Genomic DNA, 25023 nt, shown 5'->3' on the forward strand with positions numbered 1-25023 from the left:
GGCACAATATAATTAGTGCTGATTCCACCCTCATAGTTAGCAAGAACAAAAACATCCTTTTGTTTAGCCCATAGAAGAAAAACAGTGGAAAGAGCCAGTGACAACAGGCACTTCTTTTTTTTTTAAATTTGGTTCAAATCTGACAAAACAATTTTGATAAGTTCTAACACACGTAGTGCCCACCTTCAAAATGAGAGTAAACATTCAAGTTCTTGGAGATTGCATCCAGCCTAAGTAGATTCATAATTATTAGATTCATAATTATTATTTTTATGTGGCTTTGGTATACTTGATTGTGTACTCCTATATTTTATGTAATGTAACATGATGGAAAGCACAGTGACAGCAGAGCAGCAAGATCCCAGGCTGCAGTGAGTGAGAATTTGCTCAAACACACCAGCAGTGGACATAGAAATAGCTACTCATCTTTAAAAGGCCTCAGACACACAAGGTTCTCCAGCAGGATGCCCTTATCTTCATTGCCAACCCTTAAATGAGGTCTGGATCTTGACCCCACCCTTTCTGGTCACTCAGGTGTATTGCATGCACCTGAGCTCCCCTGGGTTGGCCTTGCCTTCCTACCAGTGCTCAGTCACTGGTTCAAGCTGTAACTTTCATTTCTATTATAATCTAATTATTTTATATTTTGTAATAGTCTTACATTTTTTGCAGTTGGAAAATTCAATCACAGAACCAGGTTCAGAAGTGTTTAAGGGGACTAGAAAGAAATGTAACTGCTGGGGTTAACTTGCTAGGAGAAAACTCCAGGTGTCCTGACTGCAAATGTCAGCTTTCTCTGCACATGAATATGAAGATGTTATAATTACAAAATAAACAAGAGAGTTTGGCAAAGCAGATTATGATAACAAAAAGAGAATAGATAGAAAGCTTACCTCTATGCTGGGCTCACTTACAAAACTCCAGCAGAGCAGATCTCCAGAAGAGATCCTTCCCTACTAGTAGTCAGCTCTTAAATAGGTCTAAATTGCCTTCACCTGTGCTCCTCTGGCTGACTCATTTGGTGATCAGAGGTTCAGGCTGTGACTCAGCAGTTCCCATATATGGACAAACAGCCCAAAAAGTTGAATGACTGTCTACCATGATCACTCTCTTTTTCTTACTAAACTGGGAGATGTAGACACTGAGTCTTTGATAAAAGCCTCAAATTGTTAATTGGCTATATCTAAAGTGGTACCAAATGAGGGGTGCATGTTAATCATCCTCCATTCTCAGTAGTTGAAAGTTTTTTATTATTATTTTTTAGCACTGGAGACATCACAGTCCCTTGTTTGCTTTTGCACAGCATGACCTGACTTTGCCATTTGGAAGGTGGGCTTTTTAAGATCATCTCACAGGTGTTTTGCAGATGTCAGAAAAGACAGCACAGTGTTTAATGTTTTGGTTATTGGTTTAAAAAAAAAAAAAAAAAAAGCAAACACCAATTTTCAGCCTCTGCCCCAACTTTGGCCCCAACTTTGTGACTGTGCTTAGATCAGCTTTAACTCACAGGTTGCTGTGCAAAATTTGATCTGCCAGAAAATTCCCTTTTTTCTTTTTCTTTTTCTTTTTTTCTCCACTTTTCTTCAGCAACAGTGAGTGCACTGAGCATTTGCAGGTGGCAAAAGCCACAGCCTTCATATAGTGGATGACTTCACAGCCCAGCTCTGTCCTGCTTATGGGGCACACTGAGCTAGATTCTCTAAGCCATGCTCTGATTGTCCCACAGTGCCACTGGCTGCAGCATGAGAGCATGAAGCACCACTGCCCCCCGGGGTGCTGCTTCTCCAGGTAGTCCTCAGTCCCTGCAGGAGGCAGCGATCACATCCCAAAGATGTATGTGCTAAGAATTTTCTAACACTTGAATCTCCATGTGGTTTTTGTGTTACTAGTTTGTGTTTTATTCTGGTTTATTTACTCCTATCTTCATGGTCCCAGGTGCCTTACTGCTGACTGCAATTAAAAGCCAAATTTTAAATGTTTCATGTTTCTGCATGCTTGTATTTTTTATTTCAAAATCTTCATGCATTGAAATTCAGCATCCTGATTGTAAGGAGCTGTGTCCTTAGCTGGCCTGAGGAAAGCCATATAACCAAACGTTAATTTTTCAACTATTTAAATCCCAAATTGTTGTTGATAGTGCTGTCCTTGGTATTTTTCTGTACTGGATGCATATGTGCAGAAGAAACCAGAAGTTCACACAGAATCACAGAATTGTAGGGGTTGGAAGGGACCTCCAGAGATCATCGAGTCCAACCCCCTGCCAAAGCAGGTTCCCTACACAAGTTGCAGAGGAGGTTTAGTGCCAAACCCTCCACCAATTTGTGATGCAAGCAGAGCTGTCAGCAGTGCATGACAAACCAGATAAGAGCAGTTCAATACCATTTCAAACCTGTTTTTAGGAATTAGCTGAAGTCATAATTTTGTCACTACTCTCTTCACACTGTCACTGAGTCTCTGGGAAGATTGAAACACCTGAAGCAGAGACATTACTAGGAAAATTATTGTAAATTTTTATTAGTACAGTGAAGAAAGAAGCACATCGGCTGTCTGTATGACATTGCTTCCATTTGGCTGCACAGTCATGGTAGAAGTGAAACCAACAGTGTCACCTCGCAGTGAGGCTATGCTTGTAAGGAACATAGCGTGGTTGTGGCCATTGCCGTTACAGCAGCACATATGAAATAGTTTCAAGGTAGTAGGAGGAGGAATATACTTGCCTATTTGATGTGCACACATAGAAAAAAGCAGTATAAAAATACATTTATAAAATTACAAATTTCCTCTTTACATGGAATGCGGTGGCAGACAGCTGTGGGGGAAAGCCGCAGCCCTGTGGGCTGGAGTTTGGTTTATTATATCTTCCACATGACTCCAAACAGGAGAGGCTGGGCCCTTTGTTTAAGCAATACTCTCTTTTGGTTCCTGAGAGGGACTGCAAATAGAATGTAGCAGAGCCAAACCTAATTAATTGAAGTATGTGATTATTTCACATACTGTCATTTGGTAGTGCTAATATTTGTGCAAAATGACTGAATGTACTTCAGTCCTTTGTTTAATTCAGAGGTGTGAACCGCTTCTTCTAGTCAGGGAAGCTGCTAGATTCACAACAGCTCCTACTTGTTCTTACCTCCAGAAGGCCAAGCCTGCAGAACTGTGCTGTTCTGCAGAGAGCCTGGCCCCAGAGAGAGCTGCAGCAGGGAGAGCTGCGGCTCACATAGCCTTGAAGCAAGGGCACCACTAACGTGCTCCACCTGCAGCCTGCCTGCACTGGAAAAACACGGTCTCTGTAACTTTCTATCTGGGGAAAGAGCATTTTTTGTTAAAGAAAAAGCAAAATTCTTAATATGCTTTTTTTTTTTAAAAAAAAAAAAAAAGAGAGAGACTAGCAAAGCCTAGGGAGGTTTTCTTTCTGAGCATCAAACAGTGATACAAAAGTCATTTAAATAGGGTTTTCAGAATCCACGACAAATACTGAGTATTAATTAATAATGCTCTTTTTGAATCTGTCCAGTATGTCTAATGTTACACATGTTAAAGGAAAAGATACTAAAGAAAGAGGCAAACTTTTCACTGAAGCAATAGTCTGGGCTGTGTAGGTTAGTTGTAACATGACTTATTGTACCTGAAATCTCTGTTATCAGCTGTTCTAATGTAGGTTTCCATGTATGGCAGGCATTGTGCTGACAAGGTCCTGTATGCTGCCATGGGGGCACACCAGAGGTAGCATCGAGAGTTACTGTATGCCTGAGGCTGAAACACCTTTGCATTACTCCCCATTGAAATTCTCAACTTCCTGACTTGTCCTTCTCTGACTTTCTGAAAAGCCATGAGCTGTGCACGTCACCACCTACAGCAGTTAGTAAGAAACAACTCCCCTCCAGCTGTAGAAAGGTGCCAATGCCAAGCTCCACTGTAAGCTTCATTGTAAAGTGTTGTGGGTTTGTTTGCTGTTTTCTTGTGGGGTTTTTTCAGCCAGACTCTTGAAGTCAAGGCTTGGCTTCTTATCACTGCACAAAGCACTTTGCCACCAAGCACTTCAGTGGGGCTACTTTGGGCTTTTGCTGATGAAGCTGTTGTGCTTTGCTTAACATTTCTATTACACATTTGTATTCTACTTTCTGCTCAAATTGTCTGCCATATAGATTTCTCTTTGCCTTTTTCTCTCTCCAGATTGTTTTATCTTGTTAAGCAAAATTAAACTCAGTGCAAAATACTAGAAGCCTACCCAAAAATACTCTGTTTCTCAGTATTATTTCTCATATTTGCTCACAGTGCATCTTTTGCACTTTATATCTACATTTTCCATGTCTCCCCAGATGCTCCAGATAGCTTACTCTTGAGGCAAAAGCATTTGCAGTGGCTCTACCGACGCTGTGTTTCCAGAGGACTAGAGGTTGTCAGTGCATGCTTAATAGATTGAACATTATAAATAGATAAAAAAAATAGGGAAGAGAAGCTAGTGGGGCACAGTTTTATTAAATGTGCAACTCTGTGTAGGGCTGTCAGGAAGTGGGCATTTCTGGACACTGTGAGACACAGAAGCTTTAGAAAACTTAAGTGGTAGAAATTTGGGAAAAATGATCCAAAGAGGCTGATAAACAAAATGTGGATTTTAGGTGCCTCAAATAGTATTATGGGTCTGTTGGTTGACTAGTGCCACACAGCAGCCTGAAGAGGTACACCAGCTGGCCCCCGGAACAGAGCAGTAGAGTCAGTACGCTGCAGTGCCCTACCCATGTTGGCCACTCTGAGGGACAGACAGACTGTGTTTACTCAGCCCCTTTGAACCTGTGCTTGTACCACCATGCCCTGTGCTGCAAGAACGCACGAGCCCTGCCACCTTTTCCATACTTGCAGCCTTTGGCATGGCCCTGGTGAATTTGTGCCCTGCCAGCGTTGTCTGAATGCACTGAGTCTGCACCTTGTGACAGTGAGAGAAGATGCATGTGCTACAAATCGAATAGTATTAAAATAGGCCATTTAAAAAGTTTTTCTATTCTGTGATACTGCTTAGTTTGAATATCTGAAAGGAAGAAAGTGACTGTTTCTTTTCTTTTAAGCATTTTGCTGTGCTTGGAATAGCACCACAAGAGTTAAAAGAAAAAAAAAAAGGATTATTAATTCTACCCCAAAGTGTATTCACCAGCAGAGGGTCAGCTATGAGCATACACTGCATATCCCATAGCTCCACAAAAAAAAAATAGAAAGAGCTTGGGACTCCTTTTCACAGAATTTCTGGACTGCAAAATCTTCAGTGTTGAAGGTTGATTCCATTTTCCTGCTGTCTGTCAGCACAATTCTTACCATCTGGATTTAGTTCAGCAGAAAGGTGTGGATATATATTTGTTTTTCAATCCAGTCAATAAAATGTGACACATTACTGTAAACTCCTGGTCCCAAAACCTTGGAAAAGCAGACAGAGCCCCAAGATGTTAAACCAAACAACGTCCAGCGTCCTGCAGGTTGCTCACACACAAGTGGTCCTCCACTGTCACCCTGCAATACGAAAGAAAATCAGAGGCTATACATAGCCAGTAGTCACATGGCAAAAGCTTCTTTCCCAGTTCCTGGAGTGATTTGTCTTTAATAAGTAACCCAGCTGTAAGGACTGGCTGCTCTGCCCAACTATGTAGCAGTGTACACTTATCCATATTTGTTTCCTTTTTCAACTATACAAAAAAATACCTGCAAATGGCTTACTGTTATTTTAAAAGTGAGTCTATTGGTTCACTAATACAGATAAACCTCAGAACATCAGCTTTTCATTTCCATAAACTGGAGTTGATTTCAGTTTCACAGCATCAGAGTCACTGAGGATGAAGGAGACTGCTGAGAGTGATCTGGTCAACACCCCATGTCAAATGGCCACCTACTGGTTGCACCAGCAACAATAACAGCTGGGTTAAAACACGTCGAGAGACTGCAGACATTTCTATACTAGATAAAGTATGCTAAATCTAATAAATGTCACAGAACTTTGATGTCTAGAAGTACTTCTAGCTTTCTCCTTAGAGATAAGGCCTACCATGCAAGAGTCTACGGTGCCAGACTCATAGCCTGCGCACAGCATCCTGCTGGTAATGGTCTTCATGTCAAAGTACGACTGGCATTGCTCTAAGGAAATGATGCGCACTTCTCCTTCTTGAAGCTTAAAAGGCACTGAAAAACAGAAATAAGTATTAAAACACATGGACATATGAAAATATTTATCTGTGATGGATCTTTGAGATATGTTAAATATTTCCTTCAGATAGATCTGAATATTATTTTATCTGTGTGTGTATATAAACATGTGCATATATATATATATATATATATATATAAACATATAAAACAAAAACACATAGGTCTAGATTGAAGCTCAGATGTTTGTGGGTCTTCTTTTTCATGGTTGCATTGCAGGATTCATGATGAAGATTCCTCAGCCAAGTCTGTATATGTTGCATTCTGGAGGATGACCAAGCACATGTGTATTGCTGACACACTTTATTGTGCATTTGCACAATACTGAAGACTGAGGAGGCAGAGTACCTTAATGTGATGTGTTATGGGACTTTTATGATGGGGACAGTACTGGCTGGAAAGCAGTAATGTGAGGCAGAGGAAGGGGTTAACTCTTCATTTTAATCCTAGTATCTCTCGCAGTCGAGGCTGGTATAAACACAAGCATGAGTTACATTTGGGTAAATTCAACTTAATGTATCAGGGAATCAGATTTCAAAGGATATTGAAATTACTTCTCACATTCAGGACTTCATTCTACTGCGAGCAGCTGACTTAGCTCAAATTCAAAGGTAAACTGTTAAACCCAGAGCATGAAATACTAAACCAGGATGGTTTTTGCAGTTTTCTAACATAAAGCCTTTAATAACAAAGCTGAAACCACATTAGCTAGCAAATAACATTTTTCTACTTACCAGAGGTACAAAAGCTTTCTGTTACTTTTTTCCTGCCATTACATAAAATGTAGTTTTAGATTGATAGATTTGGAGCTGCTTCTGAACAGCATGTTCCTCACTAGTGCAAATTTAGTTTTTGCCACATATATGGACCTGGCTACTAGGGGTGAAGCAGTACTGAAAGGAAAATTTCCTTATCCAGTGTACAGAACAGCCTTTCTGAAAATTGCTATTACAGAGAAGAGAGAAACATAATGGATAGAGCTAACAGGGTTGGGGCCAGGATACTTTGCATTTGGTGCATGAAAGATCATAGAACCACAGAACGGCTTGGGTTGGAAGAGACCCAAGATAAGTCTATGAAAACAGATATTTACATAACATAAATGTTCTTCCAATGGGACCCAAGGATTTCAGGGGCAACTGAGCACAAAAAACACAGTAATATTTCTCTTCAGAGACAACACTTGTGATTAAGCCTTGATAGAATAAATCTTGCCACAAGTCAGGGGTGTGACACAGAGCATTGGCTCAAGAAAACTGTTCATTCAGCCTGTATGCCTTTGCTTTCAGTATCTCCAGCTTCCACTGAACTAAGAATGTTACCCCCAGCAATGATCTGACATGGTTCTTATCTCAATACAATTCTAAAGACAGCCTAAATGAGTTAAATGATAACCAGTTTCAGGTGACTTTCTTGATAGGAGTTTCTAGATCTTCTGCATTTCTGAAAAATCAAACATCATGTCTGAATATGGATTTAGGAGCATAAACTTAGGCTGATGATTTGGAAAAAAATAAAAGCAACAGTTGGATTCCCTTCAAGACCAGTTAGAGATCCTTAGTATTTAATCTGGAGTGTATTAAAAAGAACACGGCCAGCAGGCCAAGGGAGGTGATCCTCCTCTCTGCTCTCCCTTGGTGATGCCACATTTAGACTACTGTGTTCAGTTCTGGGCTCCCTAGTTCAGAAAGGACAGGGATCTGCTAGAAGGTGTCCAGCGAAGGACCGGAAAGATGATAAAGGGCCTGGAGCACCTCCTGTATAAGGAAAGGCTGAGTAAGTTGGCTCTGTTCAGCTTGAGGAAAAGAGGACTGAGGGGAGATCTGATTAATGTTTACAAATATATGAGGGGATGTGGAAGGCAAATGATGTGTCTCTTCTTGGTGGTGTGTAGTGATAGGACAAGGAGTAATGGCCTAAAACTTGAACATAAGAAGTTCCGTACTAACATGCAGAACTTCCTTAGAATAAGGGTGACAGAGCAATGGAACAGGTTGTGCAGATAGGTTGTAGAGTCTCCTTCTGTGGAGCTATTCAAGACTCAACTAGTCGCCTACCTGTGCAACCTATTATAGGGAGCCTGTGCTAGCAGGGGGGTTGGACTCAATGATCTCTTGAGATACCTTCCAACTCCTGCAATTCTTGATTCTGTGAATTGAGTCCAGCATTAGTATTAATGGATAAAATTTTGTAGTGGGATCACTTATTTGATTAACCCAGTAGATTCTTAACGTTTTCCTAATATTCCTGAAAGTGTTTATCTTACTTTTGTTGCCCATGTGTCCCCAGCCTGTGATATAGCAGTAGGTATCTGGCTGTACCAACTGTTCCTTGCTGGGCAAGCAGACAGGTCTTACATAGCTCGTTTCATTGATATCTTCATCTAGCTGTACAATGCTGATATCGTAGTCTACGACTGCTCTGTTGTAGCGTGGATGCAAGATGATGGACTTCACCAATCGGGTCTGCATGAAGCTTGATGGATGATCAAGATTGCTTATCCCAAACACTACTTTCCAGACAGCTGCGTTTTCTCTCCTTTAGGAACAAACAGGAAAACGGGAAATTGAATTCAAGTTCTTTTTAATTTAAAAACCTGAGGTTTTCTTTCTCCCTGACTTTTTGCATACTGTACTTCACAAGCCTGTGTACATGATAGAAATGCTACAAAAAAGCAAATGCTTAGGCATCATTACTGATCAACAAAAGACAATGCTTTTCATTCCCTTCCTAACTGCTACTGAAAAAATTCTAGCTCACAGCCTCGGAAGGTATATTACCACCTATTGCTTGCTGTACTAAATACCCAAGAATCTCAAAATTGGATCCTCCCAGGTCCCTAGGTGCTCATTTGCGCTCTGGTGAGCATGAACTCGTTTCTCTAGGAGTGACAGTATTGTGCATCAGTATGATGCTCACAGCAGTAACTCAAGCTGAAACCGCAAAGGAATCTCACAGATGCAATTCAGTCATGAGAATTAAATCTTCTATGATGTCATGTAAAAAAGTCTCTTATTGTTTACAAGTTTTTTACAAATTCCCCTGATCACAAAAAATGATGGATATGGTGCAAATGGGAGGATTAAGCTAGGATTTGTAAAGACATAAGAAAACACAGACCTCATTAAAGTGTTAGGTGATGTAATTTCTTGATTGTAAATGAAAATAAGTCACGAGTTCTAATGAGACTATGATTCTAAGATCCTCAGAAAAGTCTCTTTTTCTGAATAATTGAGATAGTTCCATGGAACTAAGTTCCTTTGAAGAGACTGAAGCTTAATTATAGCAATGTAAATTAAAGTGTGAAATTTCAGCTTTTTAACAGTATTCAACAGAATTGTCATTTCTAAAATTTTGAAAGAAATTTAGTTGTTAAATAAAGACTATTTTTATCTGAGTTCCTTGAGAATTCTTGTATTTCAGACTACAACTGTCTTTTTACAATCATAATTAATTTGTGTTTTTCCAAGATGTTTCAAGTTTAAGTGGTAGGAGTATCCTATTGTTTTTATGAGCATTGAAAAAGAACATTGCTCAGAGCAATGAGAAGTCTCAGCCAGAAAGTATTACCCTACTATTGAGTAAAAAAACTTTAAATGTCATGGATGCTTTGCTGTAAAGCATTTCAAACAGGAAATTTCAAACTGGAAAAACAGTAGGGGCCAATGAAACAAGCAAATGACTCTGCTTAATGTAGCTCCTTTCCATTTACAATCTCCACAAATGTTCATGGCATTAACGTTGTGTACTGCATTACTGGTATAGTCTTTATATTTTGCATCCCAGACTTCACAAAATATTTTTTACTTAATGCACCGGAGCACTTTAAAATATGCTTTAATTTCTTAACTGGCTGGTTTAGTAAATTTAAAGAAACTTTGTGGCACTGGGAATGATTTTACTGTTGCTGTAGGAAACAATACTCAAAGACTGTAAAGATTTCAGGTCCTTGGAAACATATCCTTAATCTCATCAGAGAGGCAGAAGAGAAGAAATATTCTCCACATAACTCAAGGAATTGATAAACCAAAATATCTTAGCATTTTAAAAAACTTTCTATCTGTTTTCTACTTTAGGGCATTTGGAATACAAAAGTGAAAAAGACTTTTTACATCAAACATATAATTAACTAGGTTGGAAAATACCTTCAAGATCACCAAGTCCAGACATAAACTTGGACTACCATGTCCCTTTAGCCACATCTCTTAGTGTTACACAGAATCACAGAATCACAGAATCACCCGGGTTGGAAGGGACCTCAAGGATCATGTAGTTCCAACCCCCCTGCCTAGCAGGGCCACCAAACATCCACATTCAGATCAGGTTGCCCAGGACCCCGTCCAACCTGGCCTTGAACACGTCCAAGGACGGGGCATCCACAACCTCCCTGGGCAGCCCGTTCCAGGGCCTAACTACTCTCCTTGTGAAGAACTTCCCCCTAACATCCAACCTAAATCTTTCCTCCTTCAACTTGGATCCATTTCCCCTAGTCCTGCTGTTGTCAGCCCTTCTGAAGAGTTTACTCCCCTCCTGGGTGTAGGTTCCCTTCAGGTATTGATAGGCTGCAATGAGGTCACCCCGCAGCCTTCTCTTCTCCAGGCTGAACAAGCCCAACTCCCTCAGCCTGTCCTCATAGGGGAGGTGCTCCAGCCCCCTGATCATCTTAGTCGCCCTCCTCTGGACCCTTTCCAAGATCTCTATGTCTTTCTTGTACTGAGGGCTCCACACCTGGACACAGTACTCCAGATGGGGCCTCACAAGAGCCAAGTAGAGAGGGACAATTACCTCCCTCTCCCTGCTGACCACCCCTCTCCTGATGGAGCCCAGGATCCCATTTGCCTTTCGAAAGTGTTCTGTCCACACATCTCTTTACATTAAGAAAAACAGAGGGAAAAAAAAATTCCAAAAGATTCAGTGTTTCAGAAACAAAAAGAAACAAAATTATTGCTGAAGAAAAAGACTCATTAAAGTTAGAAAGAAATGTTCATCTGTAGAAACTGAAGTACATTTACATGTCTACCACAGAACTTCTATTGGCTTAAAAAGAAATAAAGGTGTTTAGTGCAGTCCAAAAATTTCCAGTGAGCACAAACCAATTTTAAGCAAGATTAAGCACCGGTGACAACCACCCAGCAAAAAAGATTGCTGACTACTGCAGGAAACATACATTTCAATATCTTTAAAATACAAATAACTTCAGAACAAGACAAAACTAATGAGGTAATGCACTTTCATCAAATTCTTTAAAAAGAAAATTGGTTTCCATCAGAAAGCTGACAATGACTAAGACAGTTCCGAAGCTACACAAACCTTCTCTGCTCTCCATAGTCTCTGCCATGAGACCTCATAGACCATGAAGCACTTAGTGGTTAATATTGACTTTCTAGTGATTGACAATGATAATGAAGTCACAGAGAGTTTATAATCAGAAAACTTCAGTACGTCACTTACATTATGATTAAATACTTATATTTTATTTTTTAATGACCAAAGCATTTTTCAGGGTCATTTCTATGCTGTAGCCCAGAATGTTTCTTTTTTTTAAATCTATGGCATTGTGTGAGATCTATCAGATTAGAGTTTTGGTCTTCTTTTTCTCTTTGGTTTCCTGCTGAAAATCAGCAGGACTGACTGTCACCTGGTGTAGGGAACCTGCTTTGGCAGGGGGGTTGGACTCGATGATCTCTGGAGGTCCCTTCCAACCCCTACAATTCTGTGATTCATTTAGCTTTCATCAGCAGAAACAACAATGAATGTGAAAACCTAACCTGATGTTGTTTTATACCATTTACTCTTTGTTATTGTCTCTAAAAACAGGCTTCTTGCTGTTCTGCAAAGGTCATAACTTGCTGCCAATATGTTCGGTAATGGAGGGTGCACTTTATAATTCTCAAGTGCAAGTTACATCTAATTTGTACACAAACAGTAAAACCGAGCTCCTCTCACCCTTCAAAGCAGTGTGCCACTGTTAAGACCCATCTCTTTGCAATCAAAACACAGCCACATATATGTCCACTTGGCTCGCTCTGCAGAGAGCACTGCCATGGCCATCGGCCCGGGCGACTGGTCCTGCCACCAAGGATCCTTTTGTTCATGCGAGCAGCAGGGCGATGGCCACAGTCTAGTGAGAAACAGATGCAGAAGGGAGTAATTTGTTACCACAAACACAGAGCATGCAAGACCTGGAAGAAAAACTGTGGCCACAGAACAACATTAACAGAGTTATGAAATTACATTGAACAGTACAGTATCTGAAGTCATCAAAAACCACATGTTAATATCAAACACATTGAGCCATTTTTATCTCTCTTTTTTTATAAAGGGATTTGTCTCCTGAGATTAATTTTGACCTGCTCAGTCCAATTATTAACCAAGCTAAACTGATAAAGATGATTATCTTGAACAGAGTTAATGGCTGCCCTTGGGAAGGATTCTTGGTTTCACTGTCTTTCTGTCAGCTAACAATGTCTTTGTGCTACTTGTACTATCCAGAAGGAATGTTTCTGGAAAAATCAGGCCAGCAATAATAAGCACTTGCTTAAGCCAGGTGTGAGGTGCATGTCAAAACGTTTACTAAGCTGCAAGACACAAAGCTTGCTTTGCTCTTGGAAATTCCTAAGGGAAATATTTGCAGAGTCCAAGGTTTTCCAGTACTCTACCCATTCCACTTTATAAACAGACTTAGAGTGTAAATTATACCAGATTCCTGTTTGCCTGGCAGATAGGAATTGCCTGAATTAGTTTGCCCTTCACTTTCATTTTACTTTATATTCTGGATTTATATTCTGGACAGACTGCTATTACTTATCCTGCTTATGCTCAGTGTGATTCAGAGTGAAAGAACACCACCAGTTTCTGCAATTCACGTCCCAAGGGAAGGTATGCTGACATTGCAGATATCTCTGGTAGAGAAATAAATTAAATTTGTAATTTTTAATTCTTTCTGTGTTCACCTAAATAATGTCTGCGGTCGAGGAGCATTATGTGCTCTTAAAGCAAAGCATGTCAGGAGCAAATAGCTTTCACAGGCTCCTTTGGGGTGTTATTCTCAGGTAATAGTAGTAAATATTTTTATTACTCTCCCAAATTTAGGTCATACTTTGTGATTAATTTTCTCCATGGCAGGAAATTCATAATGTATGTGTTCTTCAGCAAAGATCTCCTTGTATGTAGAACATTTTATTATTCAAGACGAAGGATTTCTGTGTTTTTCAACAGAAAAACTTAATATTGCACAATCCACTGTGCCTCCAGATTTGGTCTGTAGTTTTCTAATTTAGGTTCTTCTGTGATTGAGATTCACAGCTAAGCAGATCACAGATTCAACTCCCAGATATGTCACCTAGTAACCTCTCTTGTCATAAATAATATTTTCTTCAAGAAGTTTTCTCAGATTAATTTTTGGAAGCTGACTGCTGACAAAACTCATTTTGCAAGAGCAGATTAAGCTAGTACTATAGAGAACCTCATAGTCCAAAATAACAAAAGTTGCTAAAATTTAATACAGCACAGAAGAAAAAGAGGCAATGCAAAATTGGATGTTGCAGAAGTAAAATATCAGAATTAAATGACACTAAACAACTGAATTTGTTTGAATACATTTAACGTATCTTTAAAAATACCTTTGTTCTCTCAGAAACATGCATTTCTCTTACCTTCTTTAGTGCAAAGGAGAGCCACTTTGCTTCTGCTTCGGCACATCTGCCTAAATATTAGAAAAAGAACATAATGAAAGTCTCAACTACAGGGTGTTATTTTTGACAGTTTGTATATCAGCACAAGTATGGTACCCACTGCTGTGAACTCAGCTGTTGAATATTCCCCAAATGTAAAAAAAAAAAAAAAAAAAAAAAAAAAACAAGGAACTTCTTACGCCAGATTGTCAATGGCTTCCAGAGTCTGCTTGCAACAATTTAAAATATTAGTTCAGCTTTACAAAGCATTTCATGAGCAGGTGCTACAGATTTTGCAGGCAACCTTGTTCTATGGGCACTGATCCAGCTCTGAGGTTGGCTGGGGTGTACGGTCTGCGAAGTCTTAATTTATGGCACCTGAAAGCACAGAGATCAGCTGCTTTCTCCATCTTTGCAGTTGAAAGAGGGGAATTTATTTGAAATACATTTAATGAAAATCTTTGACCCAAAAGATGTGGTATGTTGATGAAAACCCAGGAAGATCACAAAGGCACATATTAAGAAAAAAAAAATCCTTTTGGAAATTTTCAGATGCGAGAGCAAAAATAATAGTTCTTTGTCAAAGGGAAATTCTTGTTAAAAACAAGAACACTGCTGCTCAGCTGACTGCCTTTTTGTTTCCATAACTTATTAATCCATCCCATGTAAGTGCTTTTCAGATGCAGAAACAGAGCAGAATTAGACTGCATACATGGATACGTGGATTAGCTGTTCCTCTGGTTATTCTTGAAGGCTGTAATCTCAGTAAGTGGGCTGACTTCTTCAGTAGAAAAATACTACAAAGAATCTTTCTGCAAGTGCCTACGTTTGCTTTCTTACGCTTCAGTTTTGTGCTAGTTCTACCCCACAGTGGTATGTCTCCCTTTCATTTTAGTTCATCTTTATTTCAGTCATTACAGAAAAGCTTTCCCACAGACAATGATGGAGCTGAACAGAAGAAATCTAGGTGTATTTCTCAGATCTGCTTCTTCACACACATATTTTACCTCAGCTCTCTGCATTTAGGCAAGCCAATCTTTTCTCGTGAAACAGAGGAATATCCTGTGGAAGACAGGTGTTCTGAAATCTCCTCAGGGCATTAGAAAAAGGAAAAGGAAAACAAGGAATCTGCTTTTTGAAGATGGATTCAAATGCTTTTCCAGTTTTGTCCTAAATGCTAAAAGTAATTTAGTTGGCTCTTTAATCTCAAAATTACAGTTCAAATGTTTCAGCCATGACTGAAGCTTGGCTTCTCATTACTAGCTATGTATTTAATAGAGCTAATTAAAAGGAATATACTGTCTAAGGTCAGATAACCTGCTAAGGAAGCTTACTGTAAATTGATAAAGTTCTACTGAAACATCTGTGATCTCCAAATGTGGTGACTAACCACAGCAGCGAAATAAATCTCCTTTACCTGTTACTTACCCATTCACTAGAAGTGCATGTAAAGTGGAAGCATTCTTACTCTTCCAATCTGAGTGCAGATTCAACCACTTTTGATGCTGCATTTCTCCATCTTCTAATACAATCTTTGTTTTAGATGGTCCTCTAAAACAAATAAAAGACTTTCATATACTTCCAATTAGCTTGCTGTGTTACAGTAACGAAAGGGAAGAGACCTCTTGTTCGCTGCATAAATATTGAGCATAATGTTGTATCAAAGCCACAAGTGGCAGAATCATTGTTGGGAAATTATATCACCCCAAGACGCCAGGCCAGTTAACATACCACGGTCACCAACACTGTATTTTCTGTCAAGAGCTAGAATTAGAACAAGGAACAGCAAAAACTGCACTGTATAAATATTGTTTCTAGATTTTTCTGACTCCAAAAACACAACAAATAGATCTTCATTTGTCCAAGAGGTAAAATAACAACAATAATAATAACAATAATAAAATATTTTTGTACCATCCTATATTTGGAAGTCCGTTAAAATATAAAGATCAATCTGAGCCTTGTAATATTTTACAATATCTCCAACTCTGCACTGTCTTGCTAGACAGAATGAATTAGTGGTGATTTCATCAAACCCAGTCTTGTGCAGAAAATTATCAGGAATATGAAAACAAGGTGGATTGATTCCACCAGGAGATATTTCCACACATCTACTTCCACTGCAGCCAGATAAACTCAAACCATTGAAGGAACTGTCATTTTAGTAAATCTCAATTCCTTTGAAGACAAAAAATAAAATGGCTCTACAGCTTTTCAGCTCAGAAATATCTATGATTAGGTATCAATCCCCATCAATGAGAAGAGCTTTCAGGGATTGCTCCCCTGACCACTGGTAATGGACCAAATTCTCAATACTAGCTTGTGGAAATGAAAATAAGAACAGTTCAGAAAAAACAGTGAAGCCTCCGAACTCACGCTCCTTGACAGTACCTACTAGAGTCAACTAGATTAGTTGTTTGTCTTTAAGTCTGTGTTTTTTTCAATTTTAGCTGTATCTGTTTTAAAACATTTACAGAATTGTGATACCCTTTACCCAGCTGATCAAAGGAGAATTATGTTTTATGGTAAGGTTTTCAATGAAAGCAGCTGGAAATGTTCTCAACATTGGCAGAATTAACTACTCTTTGAGGCCACAGCCCTGGGTCCTGCCTGTTTCATGACTAATATTTTGGAACCTTCTCTGGACATGTTAAGCAAATATCATTCCATGACCTACTACAAGGAATATGCAGCAGGATAGCAACAAGTATTTTTTTTAAAGTCTGTACTTCTTCATTTAAAGAAATCTCTTTTTGCAGCAATTTTTTTCCCCATTATTGTTGGCTTATGGTAAATACATAAAGCTTCCTCTTTTCTTCATGTCCAGCACTTATTTCCTGCTCTTTCCCAAGAAACATCCAAGCTTATTTTACTCTTAAGGTGACATTCTGCCTTATAATCCTCCGTGAATAATGCCAGTTAGCACCTTGTAACCATGTACATTGATATTTTATATAACTGGAAAAAAATGTCTGACATATATTTAACTCAAAAGGGTGCAAAAAGTATAAATATCATACCATCTGGTAGATCCAAATTACATTATCCCTCATACCACATTATTGAAAACTACAGTTCGTGCTGCTTTATTCATTATCAAACACAGACACATTTCTAAATCAGGAACAACAACCTTCAAGATGCCTGTATGAAATTTTTAATTAAATGAAATTATTAATACAATGTGTTTTACTTAGCAAAAATAAAACTATAGCTATGTTTTTTTTTTTCCTTGGCGGTCACAGCCTGATGAATTCACCAAAAAAAGCTCAAAACCAATATATCCTAATTCATGTCTTTAGAATTTCTTATAAAGGCTGAATCTTATCTATACTGGAGCTGTAGCACAGGATTCTTCCATGGATAAACTCTAAGAGGAAGATGTATATTTCAGTTGACAGTGCCACTTTGACTAATGGTGTCTAATTTCTTCATAGGAAAATTTTGTTTTACTGAGGTTCTTCACAGACTCCAACAATGTTCTTTAAGTTATCACTTAACTATTTAGGGCAAAATAAGGATACAGCTGCTAATTGAGTCATCAATCTACATCTTGGGGGTTGAACTTAGCTATCTTAGCTATCTTAGCTATCTTCTAAACCCTGCAGAGAAGGAGTTGATAGATGAAAAGCTTAACATGAGCCAGAAGTGTGCCCTTGCAGCTCGGAAAGCAAAGAGTATCCTGGGCTCCATCAGAAGAAGGGTGGCCAGCAGGAACAGGGAGGTGATTGTCCCCCTCTACTCCACTCTTGTGAGGCTCCATCTGGAATACTGCGTCCAAGTGTGGAGCCTGCAGTACAAGAAAGACAGGGAGCTGTTGGACAGGGTCCATAGGAGAGCCACAAAGATGATCAGGGGACTGCAGCACCTCCCCTGTGAAGACAGGCTGAGGGAGCTGGGCTTGTTCAGCCCAGAGAAAAGAAGGCTGCGGGGTGACCTCATTGCAGCATTTCAGTTCCTAAAGGGAGCCTACAGACAGGAGGGGAATCAACTCTTTGAAAAGGTTGATAACTGGGGGAAATAGTTTTAAGTTGAGGGAAGGGAAGATTTAGGTTGGATATCAGGGGGGAGTTCTTTACAGAGAGTGTGGTGAGATACTGGAACAGGCTGTCCAGAGAGATTGTGGACACCTCGTCTCTGGAGGTGTTGAAGGCCAGATTGGATGGGGCCCTGGGCAGCCTGGTCTAGTATTAAATGTGGAGGTTGCTGGCCCTGCATGTGGCAGGGGGGTTGAAGACTGATGATCCTTGAGGTCCCTTCCAGCCCTGGACATTCTGTGATTCTGTGATCTTTCAAAATTTTTATTTAACAGCCTTCTGAACTTAACCTAAATTGAGTCAACCCACACAAAATCATACTATGGGCAGGGACACCTTCCACGAGCTCAGGCTGCCCAGGTCCCCATCCAACCTGACCTTAAACGCTTCTAGGGATGCAGCACCCACAGCATGTGTAGCCATATCTAATATCACATTTTAAGGCAAGCCAAGCAAGGAACCTTTTCTATGACACATTTTCAGAAGGCTCTTTGCAAAGTTTTCTCCCCCGCTCCTTTTGTTTTCATATAACAGAACAGAACATCCTTGTTCAGAAACTTGGTGTTGATTTTAGACTAATGTTTTTATTATTACCTACATTGCAACAAAAAGCACAATTGAAACCATATTTTTGGATTGTAAACGTATTTGTGTAGAATGGCTTTTTCAGGCCTCTCAGCTTAAAAACTAAAGAGGGTCCTGCAGATGGTTTCTGAATTATCATTGACACACAAGGAAGTGCAGGGGAACCAGCCTAGTCTAAGACGTCAAGATGCAGCCTAAGGGCCAGTTCAATGCCAATCTCACAGCAGTGATTTTTGGACCAGATTCTCCACCAAATGTTCAAAGTAATTCAAAAATCCCACCTGAATCTATGTAACTTTTTAACATCTCATGGTATTTTGATGGCACCATTTGAGTACCAAAATATATCATAAGGTCATTGTAAGACTAATGAGGTTCTAACAATCTGTTGTGGTCTAGATCACAAAAACTTAACTATCTCATTTTGGTATTGAATTCCTGTGGTAAATCTTTATTAGAAAAAACTGTGATAAAACTTCTGAGCTTTCAGTCACACAGAGGTAACACTCAGTGAATAGACTTTAGGGTGCTTGTAGTGCTCTATGAACTACAAATAACAATGCCTTATGGTCTTTTTCCCTATACATTTGAATGGATTAAATTACTAAGCTGAGTGGTAAAAGACATCTATGTACATCACTCAGACTTTCATGAAGTATTCGGCTCTGTTTTCAGCAATCACATGGGATTAAGACATCTAAAACATAAAAAATTCTTATGGAAGTCTTTATTTCACTAAGCAATCAATCAAAGCAGAACTATCATAGGCAATTCATCTGAAAGGAACCTTACAAAGGCATGTGATCCATTCCCCTCCTCCAAAATAAGACCAGCTATATCTAAGTGATCTCTGAGAGATATCTGTCTACCCTGTTAATAAAAAACTCTAATAATGGAGATTCCTCAGCATTTTTAGACAATATATTCCAGGATTTGCAGTTAGCAGTTTTGTTCTACATCTTCCTACCTGTCATTTAAGCACATCACTTTTATCCTATTCTCCCTGAAAAGAGAACAGTTTATTTCTTGCCTCTTTGCAACAACCTTTCACATGCGTATTTGAATGCTCCTGTATCTCATTCCCCCTGAGTTTTCAACTTTTCTTCACAGAGCATGCTCAGAACATCCCCATCTTACACACATCTCATACAAGATGAACAAAAGAGGAACTACACCAAGCGCTGTACATAAACTCCTGGTTATACATGTAAATATCACATTTGCTTTTCCTATAGCAGTATGATATTGTTCCTTGATGTCCAGCTTTTGACCCACAATATTTCCTAGCCCCTTTTCTACATTATCCCTTCTGTCTTGCCAACCATTTCCCACCCTGTATTTATTCAATGTATTCCTATTTGTACAGTCTTGATCTTATTACCGTTTATTTCAGGCCATTTCTCCAGTCCATTAAGAAATTTTCAAATTCAAATCCTGTCCTTCAAAATGCTTTCAGATTCTTCCAGTTTGATACTGAGAAATTAGTCAGCATTCTCTCCACTCCTTATCTGAAAGACCCACAACAGTCTCAGGCACACAGGGATGTATCTAGCTCAACACCAATATATCTTTGTGGTTTAAGAATGAATCATGAACAGACTCTTATTTTATCTTTGCACCTATCTCCCTACTTATTTAAAAAGTCAACTTACATTGTATGGAAGTTAAAAATGCCTGACAACTATTATTCTTCCATATTCACAATTTAGAGGAAAGAAATTATGGGAATTTGACATGATTCCTTATGGATAAATACAGGCTGACTACCATTAAGATCTTATACTTCTATAACTCTTTGTTGATAACTGAAACAAGCAAGCAAGTCTTTTTTTTTTTTTTTTTTTTTTCTCCTTTTTAATGACATTTAACACTTTTCAGCATTATAAAGCCATACTCCTACACCTTCACAAAACTACTGGTTACAGTTTGGTAACCAGATCTGCCATAGTTTTGTACCTTAAATGCTCTAGGATGAATTTCAGCAAACCCAGCTCGTAGTTTATAACCTGCTCTTTTCTTACTCTAGCCCTAATCCTTAAGTCCTTACCATCTCAGAAACATCATGTTTGGTTGCAGTTTGTGGGTGGTTTTTTTGGTGTTTTATTTATTTATTTATTTATTTATTTAACTTACTAAGAAAACTAAAATCCACTCTGCCTTATGCATTAAAAAGGTGCTTGCAAATGGAAAAAGTAATATTTATGATCATTTCATTGCATGAATGGTGGAAATGTTAAAAAAAAAAAAAAAAAAAATTGGTTTAAAAAAAAAAAATTTTTTTTTTTGAAACATTGGTGGAAATGTTAAAAAAAAAAAAATTTGGTTTCAAAGCATTCCATCCTGCTAATTGCTGATCACTATACTCAGACAGAGTTTACAGTATAGTTTATAGTGAGAGCTGAAGAACATTATGACTTGTATACTAAATGATAATTAAAAAACAGCAGGAATCAGGAACTAATTTTAGCTGATGAAGTTAATACTTTACTCATAATTAAAAGTAACATAAATCTGAATACTTCTGTATGACAGAATGATTTCAATACCTTTTTTTCTTTATACTATTATGCAAATTATCTCAAAAGTACCAAACTTCAGAATGAAATATTACCCAAAACTGGGTTCCTTCTCTCTTCAAAGTAACATTAACATTTCTCTGTTCCATTTCTACAATTCCATTGTTTTCAGACTCATGTGACAACAGGCTTGAAAAAAGAAGCCTTGTGTTATGCCAGAATGTAATGAATAACATGTGTATGGGCACTAATATGAAACAAATTAGTCCTATTTGAGAGCTAAAACAGCATCTGTTTCCTGTCTGTATAGATTTAATAGCTGTGTACTTCTAAACTCAGCAAATTCAATTTGAAAGCTCTGGAGGAAAAAAATAAATAAGAAAAAAATTCAGTGTCATTTTTACAAGCTAAGACTTAACACAGCTTGGGAAAAGTATCTATGTTTAACCATTGGAATAACCTCTCTTTGACTGACAGTATTCACATATTTTTTTCTAGACATCACTCATTACAAATACATTTTTACTTAAAGAAAGTATCCAATCATGGAGGAAAAAAATATTATATGACTGTATTATTAATATTTTTTGAAGTAATTATCATTATTTGAAAGGAATTAAGTTGGAATTTCTTCAATAAAGTCCTCTCCAAATAAATTTACATATTTTAATATACTTATGTATATGACAGAGAAGACAAACTATCAAACATAAACTAAAATGTCTATAATATACTGCATCAAGTCTCTGTATAACTGTATATTAAGATTTATTATTGTTTAAAATCATTGAAACAAAGTCTTCTACATCAACTCCAACTTGTAATGTTATTTTCAGTAAATCTTACTTAATAGTTACTTGTTTTTGCCCCTAATAAAATAGAGATCATCTAAATAAATCTCATATTGTTAAAACAATAAAATTCAAGAGAATCCACTGGACAATGTGAATATATTCAAGGTAAATCAAGCATATCATACACTTTGTCTAGAGGATCTAGAAATCTAGATTCAAGCATCAAGTTCCAATCCTTTACTGTATATGGCATTTGATTTCCCAAATGCCATGTTTATTCTTGGAGAAAATAAAATAGGTTACATTCAGAAACTGAATGCAACTCTTCTACTGTGGATAGAACAGAAACACTGAAAGATCTGTTTCTGTGATACTTTTAGGCACTTTCATAATCCTGATGCAGAGTTAGAAACTAGTAAGAAAACATAATTAATGTGAGAAGAAAAAAAAGATTATTGCTCCAGCACTTTGACTACTTGGTCAAGCAAAAATTATAAGGAATGTTACAGCACAAATATTGAGTAAGAAAAGATTAGGAAGGAAAAAAGCCAGACAGGAGCAAGAAACTGGTCTTCCATAAATACAAATAGCAGAAGCTAGAGCAGAGGAAAGAAGCAAAAGGAGTTGCCTGCTTCTGAGGATCACCAGGGGTGCATACAGGAATGGGAGCAGCAGCAATAGGAAGTAGCAGAGCTTAGTGTGAGTTTTTATAAATAACTCACTATTTTGTTAACACCTATAATTGTATGCTATAGTGCTATACCAGGCCAGATAGATAATTTTACCCCAGGCAAACCTTTGGAAAAAAGGAAGTTATCAGAATTTTTCTAATAATTTGTTTTTTATTTTCCTGGTAGCAATCTTCGTAGAGAAATTAAGAATATTCTGTGTTAAGACTATGAGATTTAGGCCTTAAGAAATAAAAAAATGTGACTGATGTAAAGATCATCAGTTTATTTTCAGACAAAAAAAAATTGCAGCTAACTATTTTTGAAAGCACCAAAGGAGATTAAGCCTCTTAGGAAGTTATATAAAATTAAAGCACAGAGATAACTTCAATATTATTTAGATATAAAAAAATCAGTTAGATTAGTATAAGACTACTGTGCTTTAGGAAGGCAGATAATACAGAGCAGGTTAAGTGCAGACAATGTAAGCCAAGGTCTTTATCCTCCTGTGTCTACTAAGGAAAGGTACAAAGAATAACATTGCATGTCAATATGTGTGGTGATCATAGGCAGATAGAGATGTCTTAACCCAATTAGGGGATCAGACACTGGCAGAATATCCTTCTATACCATCAAGCTTGTTTTTTCTTAGCAGAAGACAGCATTGAATTTCAAAGCTGATGACAGTGTGCATGAAATATGAAAAATCCATAGAGGCTATTTCTTTTTTTCTGAGATACACCCAGAAAGTTCTACCATTACCAATTCTATGTTTAAAGATATCTAAATTAAATATATCTGTTAGCCTATTATACTGTATTTATTGTAGAACCCAGAGATACTTTCCAGTGTTCTGAGACACAAGTCTGCATTAATTCTTTAGGAAGACAGAGTAGCATACTTCCAAACAATTTTGTACCTCAGAAATAACTGCAAGATTGAATATTGATGTTTGCCAGGACATTACTGTCTTTTCAAGACTCTTAACAATCACATAATGCTTATTAAATGGTGAAAGCGACTAGATAATTGTTTTTGTTTTTATCTTAATTCACAAAATTTCTTTATTTCATTTCTCTCTATTATTTCCATACTAAGCCTAATATTGCATAGGTCACAGTGATCAGTGATCATTCACATCAACATCCATCACTCCATCGTCCTAAGAAATTCACCAATGCTACAAACTACTGACCTTACCCTAAACCCATTTGATTGCAGGCCAGTTGACTCAAGTTTTCTTGCCACTCATCAGCACAAACATGATTATCAGCAGCTGACCTGTGAACGGTCAGAAACATCAAGGAATTCATGTTTTTAGACAGGGTAACTGTAAAGAAAAAGAAAAATATTGTTATTTCACATTATTTGTTTTACGCATGGTATATCAAAACCTATAGCTACATTTTTCCAAGAGGCTGTCGCTTCTGTTGATTTCATATGCTCAATAGCTTTACAATTTAAAAACAATGCAACTATGGCTACCAGAAACTTGATAACATTGAATAGCATAAGACACTAAACAGCAGACATCTAGAGGACTAGAATAATTGCTAGCAGAGGTTAACGTGGGTTTCTGATAGTCTTAATCTTGTTACACACTACTTTACCCCACAAATAATTCAACTGAAATCATTAAGGTAGTTTGAGAGATGGATGTTGCTTGACGTAGGAATGATATCTTTGTTTGACTCAGTAATTTGTATCGTTCTTATCTACTGATATGTTGGTGCAAGTAAAGAAGAAAAAAACCCAACAGCTTCTTTTAACAAGAAAGATCATGAGCATTATTTCTTTCTCAGTCTATGTTTAAAAGCGTGTAACCGACCCTTATCACATGTAAAAAGCATCTCAAAACGTCCCAAATTGCACAAGTAGAAATCTACATCTTTCTCTTTCTAAGATTCTGTAAAAATGTTTGCCCCAGATACTCGCTGATTTTAGTTAAATTGCTCTACTGATTTTTGTTTGAATAGTAGTAATCTTAACATAGCCTGTCGCTAAACATTTTTGCTATATGCTAAGGGGCTTTTGCTTTTCTTCCCATAATAAAGTTATGTATCAATTTTAGAGTACACCTTTTCAAATATGCAATTTAAGAACATTTATTGTTTGGTACATACATTTTATTAAATTTTGTTGTTTATTAATGTTAATGATTAATATTTTTAATATTTGTACTGTTCAATATGAATGCAAAATATTTGCTTCTGTAAGCAATAAAGTGCATTTTTCTATATATAAAATTAGATACAAAGCATCTCAAAACAGTAATATGAACTACTGTCATACATAAATGCATGCTAACTGAATTTTCAGAAGATATACTGCAAGCTTCCAATGTTCTTCTTTTTAGTACTTTTTATTTTTTTTTTTAATCTAATTTAAATTTAAAGAGAAATGTTTAGAGAGTTCTACACATAAAAACACAAGCCTACTCTGTATGTGGTTAACATTGGCAGTTTACACCATACTTCGGGGATAGTATAATGTACATACACACATGCACTGGGAATCTACTAGAACTATTTACTAGAACTCTTGTAAGCTTGAACCTGTACCACTGC

The 25023-nt window shown here is 37.7% G+C and overlaps 1 protein-coding gene across 2 annotated transcripts in view; it reads right to left on the reverse strand.

Annotated features, from left to right (window-relative positions):
• Window positions 1–1415: 1415 nt before the first annotated feature.
• The window catches only part of CORIN (corin, serine peptidase), a 124325-nt gene continuing 100717 nt past the window's right edge, over window positions 1416–25023 (reverse strand). For both annotated transcript variants that reach the window (XM_052681919.1, XM_052681918.1), the window contains 7 exons: window positions 23657–23786; window positions 15285–15407; window positions 13839–13888; window positions 12130–12304; window positions 8450–8721; window positions 6026–6159; window positions 1416–5496 (listed from right to left, as the gene is read on the reverse strand). In XM_052681919.1, coding sequence (XP_052537879.1) covers window positions 5314–5496; window positions 6026–6159; window positions 8450–8721; window positions 12130–12304; window positions 13839–13888; window positions 15285–15407; window positions 23657–23786 — 1067 coding nt within the window. In that variant the 3' untranslated portion in view covers window positions 1416–5313. The remainder of the gene's footprint in view (window positions 5497–6025; window positions 6160–8449; window positions 8722–12129; window positions 12305–13838; window positions 13889–15284; window positions 15408–23656; window positions 23787–25023) is intronic.

Source organism: Tympanuchus pallidicinctus, unplaced genomic scaffold, assembly GCF_026119805.1.
Source record: "Tympanuchus pallidicinctus isolate F22 unplaced genomic scaffold, pur_lepc_1.0 scaffold2, whole genome shotgun sequence".
NCBI lineage: Eukaryota > Metazoa > Chordata > Aves > Galliformes > Phasianidae > Tympanuchus > Tympanuchus pallidicinctus.